The 20,636-nt window shown below is 28.9% G+C and overlaps 1 protein-coding gene across 1 annotated transcript; it reads right to left on the bottom strand.

Moving 5' to 3' along the window:
* Positions 1 to 786: 786 nt before the first annotated feature.
* Positions 787 to 15,724, bottom strand: LOC100207447 (gamma-glutamyl hydrolase A). Its single transcript, XM_065793794.1, has 2 exons — positions 14,177 to 15,724; positions 787 to 1,161 (listed from the first exon to the last, which is right to left on the bottom strand). The coding sequence occupies exons 1-2, from the start codon at positions 14,865 to 14,867 to the stop codon at positions 833 to 835; spliced, it is 1,020 nt and encodes a 339-aa protein (XP_065649866.1). The 5' UTR covers positions 14,868 to 15,724; the 3' UTR covers positions 787 to 832.
* Between the last annotated feature and the right edge of the window lie 4,912 nt (positions 15,725 to 20,636).

Here is a 20,636-nt window from a genome sequence, read left to right as displayed (position 1 = left end):
TGTTTACGGCGAACAACACTAACCTAGACAAGTAACAGTAACTGCAACATCACGCAACTCAAAATTCATAATACTGAGGAGCCGTGGCGCAGTGATTAGAGTTCTACCTCAGAACCCAGAAGTCCGAGGTTCGACGCCGGCTCGAACCCATTAAGCGGTAATTTATATTACTTCCTTACATTATTGGTAAGAAAGGAGGCGTGAACCTCTTATAAAATGCTCTCCAGCGGTGCTCCGCGATAAGACTTCTGGGAGCACCTAAATAACCTAAAAAAAACAACAACAAAAAAACAAAAACAAAAAAGCTAAAATCAACCTTTAAAAATCTAAAATATAAAAACCAAAAAAAATCTATAACATGACGTCCTTTTCTGTGAACCCCCTCTCCCCCTTGTCCTTTTTTGTCCTTTTTATAATGACTCCCTCCCCTCCTCCTCTAAGCCTGACGTCCTGTACGGATGGCTCCCTAAGAGAATAAATAGCTTCAAAACAAATTTATGCGAATGTCTATATTTGCTAGAAATTTTAAGATGTACAAATAAGTTACGATTAGGCATTTTTTACTTTTTTTAATTAAGATCTCAAAACTCCAAGAAACTTTTGAGACTAACCTTGGGAATTTTGGAATCAACAATTCGTACAGGCTCCGGGATTTCGATATTCTGGGATTGCTGTAGTTATTTTACACAATCTGCAGCAATACATATAAAGAAGAATCTTTTATTAAATGACCTTATTTACTTCTCAGGTTATTATTCTGCTTTTTTCAGATCAAATAAAAATAAATTCAATGCTGTAAAATAACTCATTAAAAATTTAATAAACACAAAAATTATTTGTTGTCAATTCGACTATTAATTTTCTTTAAATTTTTATTCTTCTTAATTTTAAGAAAAGTCTCATCTTGAAATATATAAATTTGCCCAAAAGCTGAAACGCCAGCACCCCAAATAAGTTTATAGTTCATAATTAATAAACTCTCGAGCTCTTCTTCAGAAGCAAATTTGTTTTTATTTCTTCTTGCTTCATTGACGAAAAAGTTTGCAAAATGTTGTGTTACTTTAACAGCTGTTGGGCCGTGGTTTATGGCTTGAAATGGTGTCCATTCAAATATATTCTTTTCGGGATGCCATTGTGTCCCATAAAATGGGTATTTTATTCCTAAAAGAACATTGTTGTTTAAATTAATCTTAATTATCATTAATACAATTAAAAATAATGTTTTTAATTTAATATAATTAATTACACAATTGTTATTACAATTAATCAATTATACAGTTTTTATTGCTTTTTAGTTTTTAGTTATTTTTGAATTTTGAAAACAATAATATTTTTTTTTATATTATTATATTGATATAAAATAATAATAATTATTATTATAATTACAATAATATATATATATATATATATATATATATATATATATATATATATATATATATATATATATATATATATATATATATATATATATATAAATATATATATATATATATATATATATATATATATATATATATATATATATATATATATATTTATATATATATAAATTATTACTATTATCAATATCATTATTATTATATTAGCTACAAATATCAAAAAATATGCTTCAGACTTAATAAAAATAATCACAAAAGATCAACTAAAACAAAATGATAACAAATAAAAATTTCTTTTGAAATTTTTTAATTAGAAGTAATTACATGTCTTGTGACCCGAATATAATAAGCGCTTGAACATCGAGTTCGTTTTTAATAGTGGTTAGTTATAACAAATTTTGCTATAATATATTAAAAATAATTATTTAATATAATAAACATATTAAATTATTTATCTATCGCAAGTTATTATAAGAAAATGAGTATAAACGGTTTAAATAAATTTAAATAATTTGGGTCTTGATTTTACAAAAAACGCGAAACCTGGATTTGCCCTCTGGAATAAATTATCGACCAAAAATACGGTGCAATAAGCAAACGAAATAAATTGATTTAGATCGCTTAAATGTAGGATTGACGAAATATATATATATATATATATATATATATATATATATATATATATATATATATATATATATATTTCGTTATATATACATACATACACTATACAAACATATACGCACATTCAATATAATATATAAATAAATATATTATAGCGTACTATTACTATTAACACAACTCTCTTTATATCTCTAATAAGTACGATTTTACGGCATTTTTGAAACATTTTTGCTGAACCAAATTATGTTTCTATTTCGCTTTTTTGCGATTTTTGTTTCAATTTTTAAATCCGCCTTTTTTTTCTAAAAGCGGATTTAAAAATTTCGAGCTAAAATTTGAAACAAAAATTGCAAAAATGCGAAATAGAAATAGAAATATATAATTTGGTTCAACAAAAATATAATATTTGGTACATCAAAAATTATACAATTACAACAATTATATATATAATATAATATTTGGTGCAGCAAAAATATTTCAACAAATATTGGAAAAGCGTTTTTAAAATTAGTTGACAAACATTTCCCTCCCTCTAATAAATTGCACAAAATTTTTAACAGAAACACTATTAAGGTAAGCTATAGATGTACAAAAAATATTGAAAGAATTATAAAAGGCCATAATTTTGTATTGATTAACAAAAATGAATTTCTCAAAGAAAAAAATACTGAAAATTGCAACTGCAAGCAAAATATTAACTGCCCTATGAATGGCAAATGCTTATCAAAAAATATTATTTACAAATGCATTGATTCCTCGCAAAACAACCCTGATAAACAATATATTGGCTTAACCGAGGGCAAATGGAAAATAAACGTTATGCCAACCACAAACAATCTTTTAAACATAAAAGATACTCAAAAGAGACTAAGCTGTCTAAATAAATTTGGCAACTAAAAGAAAAAAAAATTAATTTTATATTAAATTGGTCTATTCTAAAAACTGCGCCAGCCTATAATAACATTTCCAGCTGTGATTATAAAAATGCATAGTTTATGGGATTGTTTCAGTATGTTCTTTAATTTCACAACATGGTACAAAACGTTTTGCAGCATCTTAGCTGGTGTTTTTGATGGCATAAAATCGTCATCACCTTCTTCCAAACAGACATGAACGTTTGGAATTTGATCCTTGTATCCAGGCGGAAAAAGTTTGTTTGCTTTTGTTAAGGTTTTAATACTCAAATTGTCCTTACTAAAAGGAAAACTAAAGATTTTGGTGATGGGGGAAAAAATTTCTTTTAAAGCCGCAGAGTTTTTGGTTAAACCTATGACTAAAGATTCTATGATCTCTTTAAATTCTTTCCAATAAAAATCTTTCATCTCCACTACTATTAATCTATGGTGTCCTCCGTAATCGTTTTCTGTATCAATTTGAAATTTCCTAGAAAATATCACTGCACTTTCAATGAAAGTATTCATAGCATCTGTGTCGTTATTGATATTTGTAGGTTCTAGGCAGTGCTTTCAATTACACTAATACTGTCAATGACATTGAAGTTTGGACTTTCTAAGATTTCTGTTAATATTTTTATCTTATCAATGATATTCTTCATGAAGAAAAGAGATATGATAAAATCAAAAGTTGTTACTTTTTTCTGAAACCCCATTGCCTTAGTTCTCGTGTTAGTATATATGATTTGAGATGCTCTAAAGAAGATCAACAACTTTCTCTAAAAACTAAATTAGAGCTTTGACAGACTTTGATCATGCGGTCCATCTTGTACTAGACAGGTTTACAAGCTGTATTGCATTGTCAATGTCTTTAAGTTTTTCATTTAAATGATTTATCTTTTTGTACTTGATGTGAAGAAAACATGCAACTGTTCAAGGACATTAAACAATTCTCTTATTAAAGAATTAACATTGCAGGCATGTTTAAGAGCAGTGTCTTTTCTGTGGTTTGACAGGGTATGTAGGGAACATTATGGCCAACTTCTTCTGTTATAACTTTTGTACTTCCTTAAACCCAGTTTAATGCCGAGACATCGAACTCGCGTAGTCATACGACTAAAAGGCCATCTTTGATGTGTCAATACCTTCTTTATGTAAAGAAGATAAAATTAGCTCAGCCATCCCTTTTCCAGTCTTATCAGTGCATTCTACTGATTTTAAAAGCCTTTACCGAAGCTCACCGTTTTTACTGGCCGTTCTCACAACTATACTCATTATGTCCATGTGTGACACATCGAAAGTAATGTCAGCTATCACAGAAAAAAAATTGGAATTTCATTAATGATCTGGCTCTGCAATTTAGTTGCAATTAAACTAATCAATCAGAGCAAGCCTCTTGGATTTATTAATAAGGTAATATGTCCATTTTTCATAATAATGTGACAATTAATGCAACCTTTAGTTCACTTAATGCAACTTTATGTGCTTGAAAGGTAAAGTGCACTTTACCTTTAAAGCACATAAAGTTGCCTGACATTTGGGAAGCATAAGTTTACCTGACACTTGGGAAACTAGCAAGTTTTGGTTGGTGTGGCTCAAGCTGGAGTTAATACAACTTTTGATTGTCCGTAATTGTATGTGGACGTAAACCTGGGTCATTGCTTATCAATGCTGATCAATCTTTTATTTTATATTAATTTTTCCTATAAAAGCGTTTCCAATTTTCAAAACATTTTTTGTTATTTCCACCACAAAACTTGTTGCATTTACAATTTTAATTGCAGCGAATTTTTCATTTACTAATTCTTTTTTACAATATTTTATATAAATCTCATTACAATATTTAGGATTATCGAATAAAACACCCGAATTCCCCGTGAGCAAAGGCCAATTTGTTGTTTCACTGCTTACTTCAGTAGTATGCAAGTTAATAATATTTGTGTCATCCTTTTCTTCTCGGCTAGAAAACTGGGGTAAATGATCTGATTCAGAACTTAATTCTGTAAATTTCTCTGTTTGTTCCTGAACAACAATATAGTCCGGGTTTTGCCCTTTTGCGTCCTTATCTTGAATTAATGAACTTGCGTCCTCTTCAACTTTTTTATCAGAAGATGTCGTTTCTTCTTCTATCAGTATACCACATGTTGAAGTTGATGTTTCAATTATTACTATGTCTTTTAACTTTGCATGTTCACTACTTTGTATATTATCATCCACTTCGACATCGTTATCCAGAGCCGACCGGTGTCGTCGGCTTTGGAAAACAATGGGGGTACGTCCCCACCTCCTTTTTTTTTTTTTTTTTTTTAAAAAAAATTCTAAATAAAGAGGAATTTTTTAACATTTTGACAATTGTGCCTTTCCACTACGAAACCCTTTGTCAGCATTCTGATGTTCGATTTTTCTTATATTTGATGCTAAGGAGGCTACAAAAGTTTTCTATGGGGCTCCCACTGTTTGTATATGAACCATTTTACCACCTTAAACGGATCTTTTATGACTGGTTTTATAGTCCTTGTTAAAAACTGCTTTGCAAATGTAACATTGTGGTTTATATCTTTTGCTTTTCATAGTTAGTGCTCTGGAAAATACTATAATTTTATTAAAGAAGATACTATAATTTACCCTAAGTTTTAAATGAGTTGTAAAATGTTTTTTAAATGTTTATAAAAGTTAAATATCTTACGATAATCGAATAAGACTAATAACCTTATTATATATTCTTATTTATTTTAGGCCTTATCCTATCCCATAAAACTAATTCCGATCCTACTTTAGTATACTGATAATTGAAAGTAACACCAGGCGCAAAACGTTCATATTAGAGTTTAGCATTTATTTTCTTATACTTTCTTGTAAATAGGTAGGCAAAAATAGCGATTTACGGAACCGAATTTTGTGCTAAAATTCTGTGACTCGTTTTTTGACTTTTTTTTGAGGTAGCAAAAGGCAAACGTATTTTTGAAGAGTTTCTTTTTAGAAACATATATACACATAGATACTTTTCTTAAAAGAAGAAAACTTAATCTTGATTTTTGTAAAACTTTTGTATATGGTTACTGAACTTTTTTATGGATTATTTTGCTAATAAAAATTTAGTTGATGTTCTCACATCAATTTGTTGTCGAAGGAATGCTGAGCCTATATTTAAAACTATTGAACAATTTCTTTACACATATTTTCTTTGGACCTGCCAAATTTTAGCGAAAATATAGGAGTAGCAGGTAGTTTAAAGAGTGTAGCACTTTTGGTACCTAATTTTTGTTTTTATCGTAAACGGTTTACATAACCAAAAGTAGGGCTTTGATGGGAAATGAAGGGGGAGAGGGGGGTCTGTCGTTTAAATACCACTTAAAATTAAACTTATTTTAATGCAATAATTCTTTATCTACAGTTTTGAAATTTGATTTTATATAAAAATTTATTTTTGTTTGCATTTTTACTTACACAATAATTGTTGAATAGAAGTGCACTAAATTTCACGGAATAATGGCAAATGAGAATTTGATTTAGTTTCTAGCAAATTAGCATTTATTTTTTTAAACCTTAATCTAGTTTTTATTAAAGTTTTTTTTTAAATAAATTCCTACTTTTTCAAAAAAACTTAGGAAAAGCAAATGTACTAACTCTCTACAAGAGAGCCAGTACATTTGACTAAGTAGGATTTTATTTTATAGGAAAAGATTTGAATGGTTAAGATTTATATTTAAAAAATTTACTAGATTAAGGTTTAAATAAAAGTCTAGTCAATAGCCCTATTTAATTATTAATGCTTGACGCTTGATAACCAATTTGACTTGACTCTAAAGTTTGATTAATTAGACATGTTTTTTTATTTACTTTTTTAAACTCATATTTGTATTACATTAATTAATGATTAAGAATTTATCTATAATTAACTATAGAATAAATTCTTTTAGATTTCAAAAAATCTGGTAAATTTCTAAATATCATTTTTCAATATGTATTTGAATGTAAGATTACAATGTCACAGTGTTTTTTTGATTATAATCATTTTGCTATATTTAGTTAAATCTGCACTACTTTTCTCTGGTTAGTTTAAATATTTTGGGAGAAAAGCTAATAATGAAGAAAAGATTAATGGTGGTGGCTTCTGCAATTTTTATGTAGATAACTGGTCAAGGCATTTATATCAGAATACAACTGTCAGAATATTGACAGGCGAGCCAACATTCTTTGTTTTAATATTGCAAAAAATAATAATATTTATACAAGTTTGTTTTAAGTTTTATTTTAAATTTTTTATCTTAATTTAATTTATTTTAAGAGTTAAACCATAATTAAAAACAACAATTATCATACTTATCGTATAAAATAATAATAAAAAGAAGAAATAATTAGGGCACGTGTGAAACTTAAAAGCAAAGGCAAGTGTAAAACTTAAAAAACAAATAAATTTTAAATTTTTAATAATTTATACCTAATTTATTTTCATTTTTACTACATTTATTTTTAGTTTACATTCTTCAACCTTTCAATGTTTTATCTCAAGAACATCTCAATGTTTTATCTCAAGTTAATAGGAAACCTCTCTCTTCTAAAAATTCTATCGGAAATGTAGCCAAAAAGCATACATTTAGGGGAAAACTCATCCCAAAGAAAGCAAAACTCCTTAATAGGTTACCATATTTATCTGCTTAGTTAGCGAACTCTACTAAAAAAGATCACCGGAAAAAAATAGCAAAAGTGAAATCAAAATACAATAGCATGCCATATAAGTTAAAAGTATTTAGGCAAAACATTAAAAGAAATGAAGAAATTTTTAAAGCTTTGAGGACAGAAGTTTGAGAGCTAAAAAAACAAATGCAACAACACAAACAGCTGTCAGGTCATTGTTTATGACCAATTACCTGGTGGAACAGTAACTCATTATGAAAGCCACATATGTGGTGCAGTTGATCATTTAGCTCTTACTCATTCCGATTTTCACTCGCTTCTCTACAATGAATATTGTAGTTCAATAATCTCAATTATATCTAACATAATGTCAGACAGAGTGTCTGTAAACCATCTTACCATTACCAAAATATGTAATACCTGAGGCAAGAATCTAAACGAGCTAAACTGCCATTTGCACCCTTTAGACACAATTGCTATTTCATATCGTGAAGCCCTTAAATCTTTAGAATTGGAACAGTGTAGATTATTTGGAAATGATTGTATGGCAGTCGAAATTGTTTTTTCTATATACAAAATGAGATTTAAAAATGTCAAAGGTGATCCAGAAGGATTTGTAAATTTTTTAGATAATAAAAACTACCACGCGGTATTATTCTAAGGTATCGTGAAAACTGTCTTCATATCCTTTTTTATACTTGTTTTATTTTTATTCAGCATTATAATGACTTGCTACAATATCTAACCACTAGAACAGTAAAATGGTCTAGTTTATAACCACTTTTGCAAACAGCATTTTGTAATACAACTGCTATAAAACAAATGAGTGTACTTGCACTATTTGGAAAACTTCTCACTGGACCATGGATGACAAAATTTTATGTATCAGCTGAGGATGCAAGTTTTGATCATATCACTGGTGTCCAGTTAGTAAAAGATGTTTTGAAAACAATTACTAATTGCAAATTTGATCCAGCTGCATTATTTTGCAGAAATACAGATTTTTTGGGGCAAAAGCAATTTTAAAACCAATTACAACTTTATGTTCAATTGATGACCAGCTTGTCAAAATGACCTCTGCTTGTCTTGATGTAGTTGAGAATGTCTTGTTTTGACAGTATAAGATACCTTTCTACCTTTCTATTACTACAACATTCAAGGAGAAGGCAGCTAGTGCAAGGCTTTACAATATCGATAGTGAAGAGTTAATTGGCATGTTTAGTGATGCCAAAGGAAGATGCCCGAATGCAACACTTTGTTATAGATCAAGCTAATTAAGATCCAAAAAGAATAGGACTCTAGATTACATAGATAACCTTGAAGAGTTGCATAGAGAAAAAGTAATTAAGTGGTCAATTTATATGGCACGAAAAAAAAGAATCAGAACTAGACTAGCACATGATGTATTTCGAGCAGAGATATTTAAGAAATAAGCCTTTAAACGCCAAAAAATGGATGAAAAATAAAAAAGGAAGTTAGAACGCGAGCTGTGTGTATTAACTATCAGTGAAATGAAGAATTTATACAAACACTTATCTGCAAAGCAACTTGAAGATTTAGATGATGTGATGTCGAAAGAATTGTTGGCAGAAAAATCTTTCACGAATGGTATGATACTGACTATTCTAAGTGTGTCGTATATGATGGTAGAGTTGAAAAAGTAAACAAGAGACAACAAGACAGAGTTTACACTATTTTCTACTGGAAAAAAGATAAAACTGATATTGAAGCTGTCGAACATAAAATGAAAAAAACCCTGCGAGCTGCTGATGTTGCTTTTGGAGAGTTAATGTCTTCTTAAATTAAAAATAAAAATAATGCAATAATGCTTGCAAAATGAGTGCCGCAAGTTTTGTGGCTTGTAAATTAGTACCGCAAGTTTTGTGGCTTGCAAATTAGTACCGCAAGTTTTGTGGCTTGCAAATAGGTACAGCTAGTTTTGTGGCTTGCAAATAGGTACAGCATGATTTGTGGCTTGCAAATTAGTACCGCAAGTTTTGTGGCTTGCAAATAGGTACAGCTAGTTTTGTGGCTTGCAAATAGGTACAGCATGATTTGTGGCTTGCAAATTTTTTTGATAGACGGCTCTGGCTTATCTTCACGTGGTACCTATTGTAAAAAATAATTTAATTTTATTCATTAATGGAATTTAAAAATTAAATCATTCACAAAAAGCCAAGACAAAAGTTAATTACATTTTAAATTTCAAGGCTTGTTTTTTTTTTTGCTTTTTTTTCAGATTGGAGTGGGTAATCCGTCCCTTTCCATGAAAAAATGAATACTTAGAAGCATCTTGTAAATTGGTAAACTAGTTTTTTATACTAATTTTGCTTTGTTTAAAATAGCATTAAACATTTTTGTGAAATTCTAATTAAAATTTTTTTTAGGTTTGGGGCAGAGGAGGGGGGGTGGGGGCGGCCAACGTCCCCTCCCATAAAAGCGATTTATGCACCACTATTTTTCAAAGTTTCAAAATTTAATTTTTATGTTTTTATTATAGATTTACTTATTTTAGTAATGATTGAAATATTAAAAAAAATGAAATTTTGAAAAGGTGTGTTAAATCTTACCCACAACGCAACACCCAACTTTAATATAGACCTGTAATTAATAGCTAGTTATGTGGAATAAAATACTAACAACGTTAATACATAAATATTACCAATATTGTAAAAAAACACTCTTTTATGAAAAAAAAGTGTATTTTTGTGAGGTGTAGATGGTGGATGGCGCCCCATCCGGATCCCTCGATGCGCCCTTAATCTAAAGACTAATTTGAATTTATAGCCCATTTTTACATCTATCTTCTAATACCAAGTTATAGATATTTGAACAAGAATTAGCAAAGTAATAACAATTTATGCGAGAAAAAAGTTTTTTTGACCACAGTTCAAGAAATCCATATATCAAAAATTTGCTACTAAAAACGTCATAACTTTTTATAAAATTGTCCAATTTTTATAATTTTTTCACCTTTTAAATACCACAATTATAAAAAAATGAATTATATCATTTTAAATGATATCATATCTTACATACAAAGTCAGAAATGTTCAAATCAATGCATGGAAATAAATTTTCTCTTGTTTTAAAGTAAAAAGTATGTAAAAAAAATTAACAACTGCTTTTAGTTCAACATACAGCGTAAACTTTTTGCGTCCATTTTTATTGTTGATAACGAAAAAAATAAATGGAAACCAAAACAACGTTTCATCAGGACGAATAAGTTCCCTTTACGATTTATTTCGTCTTGTGGAAAACAGCCTTTAGTCGTTAAATAAACGTAAAGCTTTATTGAGTTAAAAAGAAACAAATTCCATCTTTGATTAATTTACTTTTAACTTAAAAACTTTTTAATTTCATTTAATTAAAAAATATTTTTTCGTTTTATCATATATTTCCCAACTGTCTCAACTCGTGGCAAGGAAATTCATAACTCTTTTAAGATTTTGAGAAGAGGGTAGAGGGGGGAGAATATAAAAACTTTAAAAAACAACCCCTAAAATTAACTTTTTTTCGAAAACTTTTTAATTCTATTATTATTTTGTTATATAGAACACTTTATGAGTGGTTAAGCAGACATTTAAAAAAAATTTGTTTTAAGGACCACCCTAATATATATATAAATATATATATATATATATATATATATATATATATATATATATATATATATATATATATATATATATATAAATTTTATATTATTATATTTTGCAATAAAATTGAGCATTTTTATGTTTTTTTTTTTTCGTTTCTAATTTAATGCTGCCCTTACTCATTCGTGCGTATTTGACACGGAACTCACGGCAGCTATCACATCTGAGTAAATGGCAAGAAGGAGTTGCATAACTTACTGTATCTAACTTATTCAAATTTCAAATTTTGTGATGTTAAAAATTATATGAAGTTTAAAAAATTTACTTTTACTAGAAAATTGGATTGCGGCGACATCTCCTTAATTTTAATTTATAGCATTTATTTGCCGTTTTATAAAGTTATTTCTTCTTATATCTTTTAGTGTGCCTTAATGGCCGAAATGGTTAGCTGGCTGCGCTTCCGAAGTACAATACGAGGGTTAAAATCCTGTCGTTTGCGCATTTTTTTTTCTTTTCAAACCCTTTATAATTTTCTAAAACACAAAATAAAACATTTTAAAAGTTCTATTAATGTTATATACATAACATATATAAAGATATTATACACTTTAACAAACAAAAGGGAGAGAGTTTTTAAAAAAGCCTAAAATTTCTATAAACATCAAAACAGCAATAGAAATTACTTACGCTTATGTCGCTTTGTGAGATATGTTATTGTGCTTAGGTATTAGTCAAGCCTGCGCGTTCAACACACATTATAGTGACAACGTTTTTTTACAGGATAAAAGATTTTACATTCAAACTTTTATTTTCTTCAAAATTAATTAACGCGGCAAGAGTCCGAAAAAATTGCGGATGGTCTGAAAAAAAATTTAATAAAAACTTAATAGAAACTTAATTAAAAAAAAAAAAAAAATTAGTAAGCCCGTATTCATTTTTTTTATAGAAGTTTACAACTTTAAAATAAGAAGTTATAAAGTATTGACCATTAATTGTTAACTTAAAACAAAGTTTAGCAGAATTTTATTTTCTACCCCTTACGAAATATTATTGAAATAAAACGACTATATAAAGAATAAGTGTAGAAATGATCTGTGTGGAATAGACTTACTATGACCCGTATTATACGGGTCATGGTAAGTTCATTATTCCACATAATTTTAAGTTTATTTCCACACGTTTTTAAACTTTTTATACCAATTGTAATTAATCAACACATTTCCAGCGGGTATTCTAAATAACATTTGATAAATAGCGGTTCGTGCAACGACTGCTACCGAAACGTTTAAAGTTTTTTAAACTAGTAATATTAATAATTATTTTTTTATTCATAACTTTAAAAGAAAGACAATATGTAGAGTTTTTCTACTGTTTACCAAAAAATATTGAAGTAAGGAATAAGTATAGAAAAAAGAAAAATGTAAGGAATAAATAGGGTAAGGTTGCCGATATTGTACCCTCTAAGAGGTTACCCTCTAAGAGGTTACCCTCTAAGAATAAAGTCAAAAGTAGAGAAAAAATACCAAGTAGAAACAATGAGACTTTATTGTATTTTATAATTTGGGCATAAACTTTTCAAAAAAGTTGAAATATTCCAAAATTAAATGTTGATATTTGTTAGGGAATTAAATTTTAAAAAACATGCTAGCGGTAAAATTAAGGAAACAAGGTCCTTAATTGTACCATCTTGATTTTACAAATACTATATTAATTTACAGTACATTTTGAATGATTTTTGTAAAGATCTTTTTCTGTACCAAGCAATGTAAAAAAGTTTTCAATTTAATAAACTATGAAACTGTAAAGCTTTCCTGGAATAGTCTGAAAATAGGTGTCATCAATAAGGTACAACTTTTATATTAAATGTGTAATAGGCTAATGTGGTAGCTCAAATTTTGGTAGGAAAATAATGGATATTACTGCACATTATATTAATTATACAAAACAGAAAATGTTTGTTCTTTACAAAAGTTACAAATATTCGAAATTCATAATGGCAGCCTTGGTACAATTAAAGGTTTAAGAGAGGTACAAATTACGCGACTAGACTCACTTTGAGTTTATAACAAAATTAGACAACAAATGCTACTGTATTTTAATTTCTTGGAAGTTATTTTGAATTCACATAAATAGTGCTTTCAAATAAATATGATAAAAAAGACATATATATATAACATGTTTAAAGTAATACTCTAAACATTGAACCCCCAAAATAAGAAAACTTTGGCATCATATCAACTTAAGGTAACTGTTGTCAGAATCTAGTTTAATCTCACAAAAAAACAATTAATTCCTAAGTTCAACATAGCAAAGATAAAATTTTAGTTAAAAGATCTTTTTTGGGTTGTAAAAATAACTATTTACAGCAAAAGTAGTGTTTTAAAGTAAGCTAAAGTTACCTAATTTACCTAATGAAGATTTGTGGGTATTTTTTTATTTTATATATATGTTGCTTATGCATGCTGTTTGTTTTAGGTTTACGTTAACAATAAAATTACTTTTGACTGAGATTTGCGTAATTTTTTTCTCTAGATTTGTGTAAAAGTTTTTTCATTAAAATAAGTTTGTGTTTATTCTAAACACCTGTTTGTTCTTTCTTTGTTTTTATTACTTGTCCTCCTTTATATAAAAAGTTTTTTCATGAAAAATATTTCATATTTCTTTGTGGGGTTTGTGGGGTTACATAGCTTAGTCTAGTTCAAGCACTGCAGATTACCGGCATCTAATATTGAGAAAAAGAAAAAAAAAATTAGGATTCAAGTTACTTAAATATAATAAAGAATAATTCTTGCATAAACATGGCGTAAACACTATATAAAATATACATTATATAGTATATTTTATATGTCTTTTGTGAGACAAACTAACTATTCGTGCAATAACTGTTAATAATATATATTTTAAACAAAATAAAAGAAATTAAGGTTTATTGCAGCTCAAAAATTAATACTGTATTTAACCTTAATCTTCTACATTGATAAAATATTTTTATATTTATAAACAATTTGGCTATACATGAAAAAAAAAAGAAGTTACATACCCTCCACCGTTGAAATAAACTCTCTCCCATCTCTATCCAAATTAGTTGAAAGTACTTGGAACATTCTTTTTAATTTTTCATTATTTTGAAATGTTTTTGTGCTCACACCCATTTTATGCATATTTAATGTTATGTTGTCAAATAAAAGACTTTGCATAAGTTCCTTACTCATATCTTTGAACAATCGACTTTTGTATGCCATTTGAGTGAAATTTAATGGTATCGTGAGGTTCTCGGAATCGAAAAAGCTGGTTGAATTCTCTTCCGCAATAATTTCATGTAATGTCTCAAAACCAAGACATATCCCAAACAATGGATAGTAAACACCTTTATCATTTAACTCTACTGCAACTTTATAAGCAATTACTGATGCATCCCAGTAGCTTGATTCATTAAACGGTGCAGCACCTCCTGGTAATAAAACTCCATTTACTTTTCTTATAACTCTTTCTATGCGTTTTTTATGCCACGTAGATATAATTGGTACAACTTCTGCACCTGCCATTTCCAAGAACTTAACATAAGAGGAAGCAATATAAGTTGAGTTATATGGAACCAGCGGTTCAAACACTTCACTTGTTTTTTGTGTGATTATCCCTAATACCGGACGTAAGTTAAGCTCACTTTGTATTTCACAAGCAATAAAGATAAGAAATATTGCTGTTTGAACCAAGTTTACAAAGTTTCTCATATTTTATATGTTTATACGTCTAAACCCACGAGCTTTATTATTTTAAAGAAAGTTTGAAAAATTTTTAAAAAAAGTTTGTATATTTTTTTTTTTAAATGCAGGTATAATTGTAAACTTTTTAAAAAAGTTTACAAAAATACCTGCATTTTCATACGCAAAATAATGTCATAAACATTAAGTTAGCGAATCGAAATATAACCATAAACAAAAGTTTTTTTTAAAGCGTGAAACATAAACTTGGAGCATAGTTTTCAGTTTGACAGTAATTTAATATCTGAAAAAAAATATTAATGTTATTAAACGAACTTTAAATATCTGTATCATGATATGTCTAGTCTTCAAAATCTTTATTTCATAATACATCAGTGATAAATAAAAATCAACAAATTTTAAGTTAATTTTAACTAAAAGGCCGAAAAATATAACCATATAAATACTATTACTAGCAAACTTTGTGTGTAGAACCGATCCAGAAAAAAAGCAGAACTATCAATGCAACAAAACATTAATTTTAAGCAACCAATGAAAAATCAACTACCTTTTTTAACACAAAATGTCAAAGATTCTGAAAGAAATTTTTCAGTTTCTGAAAATGTTGTCAAGTTTAACAACGATAGTTCACATAAAATCAGAGTGCGCCAGAAGCAGCTTTTTTACTTGTGTAGTTGATTTAGCACCAATATTGGATCAAAATTTTAGTGACAACACTGCAACTGCTAACAAAAATGATACAAATTTTTTTACCAGATCCAATTACTTCTTTGTTTAACAATGATGCAATTAATCTTGAAAAATCTTTGCTTGGAGAATTTTGCTTATCGAAGTTTGATGAATACAAGAACAGTTATTCTCAGTACAACTTTAACTTATTGGCAAAAGTGAGTAAAACTCAAAACCTGTCGAATAGGAAAACCTCTGGAAATTGCATCGAGCTGGTAAAATTGCAGCATTCAGTTTCCATGAAATTGTAAATAAAAAATTACAAAATTCAAAAACTTTTTTATTCAAAATAATAAACTACATAACTTCACCAAATGTAGCAAATGTTAATTATGGTAGAGAAATCGAGGAAAAAGCACGTCTTTTTTATATTAAATTATTAAAAAAAAATCACAACAATTTCAAATTAGAAACAACTGGTATTCATATCCAAGCTAATTATCCATATTTAGGAGCATCGCCAGATGTCCTTCAATATGGAAGAATTATTAAATGTACATGTCACAATAAAGGTTTAGTAGAAATCAAGTGTCCCTACAAATATCGTGAAGGTAAAGTGGTTGGAAAGAGGATAAAGATTTTCCTGTAAATGAAAATGGTGATTTAAAATACAAGAACAAATGATGGTTTTAGATGTAGAACTTTGTGACTTTTTTATTTGGGCACCCTTAGAAAATAAAGTAAATTGCCTATTAGATAAAGTTTATTGAGGTGAAATCTTATTAACGAGATAAGGCAGGCATTGCACAAATAATATTTTACATACATTTTACCAGGAACAAGAGAAAACAATATTTGTTATAGCAATAAGCAGAAAAACTATTGCATTTGTAAATGCCCATGCTGTAAACCTATAATTGCGTACAATAAACCTAGCGGTGAAATTGAATTGCCTCACTACTAATGCGTAAATGTAATTCGTGCTCCAAAAGGAATTTGGATTTGTCCAAGTTGTTTTAAATAATATTTTGTATTATTTAGTTTAAATTTTTTTTTTTTATTATTAGACATTTTTTATTTCTGTACTACAGTTTTATTTAAATTCCATTATAGTCCAGCTACTGAAATCATTATACTGCCAAGTAAATCAAACTGACTTACAGGTATAGCTGATGTCAATTGTTGATATTTTTTTAACGCCAAATAACTCTTTCTATATGTATTCTCATATGAGCAATTTTACGAGATAAATCAATGTCTTTTACGGCCATTTGATTTTTTACATTTTGTAAGTGCTGGTATTATTAAAACAGCTTCTCTTACTGCTAATTCTTCTTCCACTAAAAATCCTCTATCAGCTTAAATACAATCTCAGTAACGAACTTTATTTAAGAAACCTGACTCAATTGTAATTATTTTGTTTGATGCTTGACCACCCCATTCAGATAACAAAAAACTTACAACACCGGCTGGTGTTATGCTAATTAAATAGCCCTGGCTGTTAAGTTATGTGATCTTTCTATAATTGATTTAGTGCAGTCAATTATACATACACAATTTTGAAGTTTGTAAAACAATACGGCAAGTTTGATTATATAGCAGCTCGTTCAGGCCACTCAATTAAATTACACGATACATTGACTAATTGTTTTATTCATAAGCGAAATATTTTTGATATGTCTTTTTCACTAATGTTAAATCTCAAAACTAAATCTTTATTTATGTCCAAGTCTTTACTTCATTAATACGAATAATAAATGGTTTTCTAAGGACATTAGCAGTTTGCTTAACACAAAGTTTAACTTCTTGCAAGATCCATTCAAACAAAGTTGGTTTGCTAATTCCAGTTAAAAAGTTTAATGCCTTTTCTTTAATATTATTATAGTCAATAATCTTTTCCTTCGTAAACTTTAATTGTCTTCGGAATTTTTGTTACTTTTGTTTCAATATTTGTATTTGAAATATCTTCTTTTTCAAAATTCTTTCTAGTTAATTTTCTTTTGTTACAAATACTTCAATTTGTGTGCTTAAAAATAGAAATATGCAAATAATATTTGTAAATTGTTAAGAAATTAATTTTTTGAAAAAAAGCAATTTTTTTAAAAGTTAATCAACACATAAATTATATATCAGTGACACCAATTATGATAAATTTAATTTACAAATTTTGTATACTTGCTTTACCTATTTCAACAACTTTTTTTTTTAAAGGACAATTTAAACAGCCCTTTTCAGTCAATTCATTAGTTTCTGTTTTGTTAAATGATCCGCCCTTGTGAGCCGGTAATTTAGTTTTATAACTAGAAAGAGTTTGCTGCCTTTTTTTTGATTGTTTATAACGTTCTAAAAAAGCTTTAATTTGTTTTCCATTTGTCTTTTATAAGAAAATACAGTTGACACATAATCAATATGACAGGGATCATCAGATTTTTTCCCTAAAAAAGATGAAATGCACATTTAATATATGAGTAAGAATACTATTTATATTATTATAAATAATATAAATAGTATTCTTATATAGTATAGTATATTTATTTTTTTATTATTCATATTCAAGTAAACAATACATGAAAACTATTAGAACAAAAAAAAAACTGAATGGAAAACTAACAGTCTAACGTGTAGTAAAATGAGCACTACACAAACAAGCATTATTTATTTGTTTTTCTTTCCATTTTTCTCTTTTAATTGCTACAACCCATTTTCCTCTTCTGTTAACATTAGATCTAGATTTATTTAATGGTATTCGATAAAAGTTCAAATGAGCATAAGCTAATTTTCATTTATTTGTGCATTAGGGTTTCATTTATTTGTGCATTAGGGAAAAGTTCAATCATTATCGTTATGTATTAGTAGCTTATAGTAAAAATTTCAGCCTCCCAAATCAACTATAAGGTAAAGAAGGTGGTTTTAGACAATTTCTATATAATACAATTTTACCTGAATAATATATTTTAAAGTTCCGAATATAGATAGTTTTAAATTTAAAACACTCACAAAAACATTGGTTTCGATTTAAAATATATCGAATAGAATAAGGAAGATACAGATTTTGTGTGACAATTTTATTTCAGGTAATAATTCTAATTTGAGTTGAAAAGCAACAAAAACATGATTACAGTTGTAATGCTTGTTAGATGTTCTGCAGGTACTTCTTTGTAACTTTCTTGGATACTTGTTGTCTGTTTTTATGGTCAACCTAGAAAATAATAAATAAAATTAAAAAAGCAAGTTATTTTGTAAAACAATTAAATAATCCAAGCAATAAAATTCCTAGTATTTGAAATTAATAGTTTATTTTATTAAATAAAATGATATGGAAATACTTTGAAAAATTTTGCAGACATTATTGTATAGCATGCGCGTACATTGGGTGGGGTAAGTGGTTGTTAGGTGTAAATTGTTAAATGCAATTGAATTCCTTTTTTTGTTATTAAAAATGAGCCTGATATGTGCTTGCTATTCTAAATTGCCTAATTTTTCAAAAACGACCCCTCGCCCTAACAGTTTACACACTACAGGTTTGTATAATAATGTTTAGTAATTACCTGAAGAGTATCCTGAAGTCTATCCTATGTGTCCTTCCAATAAAGTCTTGGATCAGCTTTATGTGACGTTCTGCCCTATCATTTATCACTGCAACCTGATTTGCACAAGCAGAAAACTTGACAAATAACTTAGGAGCTCTCTCACTTTCGCAAGCAGCTATACCTTTCTCCCTCCACAGCAAAAGCTCTTCCTTAGTGATTTCTAGGAGAAAAAAAAGAAGATAACTTTGCTCAGTAACAAAATCATCAAGAGATGACATTGGAACAACGACTGGCTGGATTCCAGGTTTCTCAAGCACCATATATTCTTTTTCTGGAACGGCAAAAGACAACAATTTGTTAAGGATGTTGTTCTTAACGTCGGTATCTAGATCCTTGTCAGCAAGAGACAAAACTATAAGCTGGGGAGCTAGATACCAAGTGTGCCGTAGAAAGCTTTTGTTGAGAACTTTCCCAATCTCTGTATAGGCTTTGTAATCATCTGACATTTAGAGCTGGTAACCTATCTTAAAAGCTCTTAGGTCATTTAAAGAAGCTTGACTCTTCAGAAAGAACAGACCATGGAAAAACACAATATAATTCGTAGCAGTGTTTATGTTCTTGAGAGTAGCAGGCTCTACTGTTTTTGAATCATTCGGATGATAGTTCTGTGTCATCTGCAGAACAAGAAGGTAAAGACAGTCACTCATAAACCTGGCCTCATGGTGAGCTCCCGGCTGCTTTAAAAAGAAATTAGATATACCTGCACCTAGGAAGTAAGCCAGTAGCTGGCAAAGATACTCGTAGTCTCCTCTTTGGAAAGTGTTTCTCTGAAGTGCTGTGGTGCAAAATTCTTTGGTTTCAACTGCAAGTTGGTGCAAAAGAGTGCCTGGTCTAAATGCATCTTGAGACCATTCAAATTTGACAATTCTTTCAAGCTTATTAACTTCTCTATATGTTTGCGGCCATAGCTTCTGAAGTAAAACATAGAGGTGTTTGCTTTGACTTTTTGTTGTACCAAAAACAAGTTCCATGACATGAGACACATGTCTCTCATATATGTGATGTCTGCACATTAGCCAGAGAACAGGCCTCCCCAAAGCATGAACAATATCATTTCTTATAGCTCCATTGTTTTTTCCTGTGTTGCAAGCTGTGGTGTCAGCACACACCCAAATAATTTGATCTGATAGCTCATAGTATTCGAGGATACTTTGAATGGCTACAGCCCGGTCGCTTCCCTTGAAGTTTTTAATTTTCAAAATACCAAGCAGAAAATATAAAGAATCAGCTTCAGGAGAAGAAACGCTTATAGCTATCCTCTCATGACTTGTGAAAATTGCTTCTTCACTGGTGTACTGCCTTACAAATTTAGTATCAAAGTGAATCACTAGCTTTAAGCCTATTACTTTGTCCATGTTCTGCTCTCGGATAAACTGGGCTTCTGACTCTACTACAGTGTGTGCTTTCCTAGTCAGAGTTGATCTTGAGATCTTCAACTCCTCAATGTTAATACCGCCAGCCTTATAAAGAGATGTCAATAAACAGGTTTCTGGTCGAACACCAATACCACATCTTGTCA

This window comes from Hydra vulgaris, chromosome 03 (genome assembly GCF_038396675.1).
Source record: "Hydra vulgaris chromosome 03, alternate assembly HydraT2T_AEP".
Taxonomy (NCBI): Eukaryota; Metazoa; Cnidaria; class Hydrozoa; order Anthoathecata; family Hydridae; genus Hydra; species Hydra vulgaris.
This window is presented reverse-complemented; position numbering and strand designations above follow the sequence as displayed.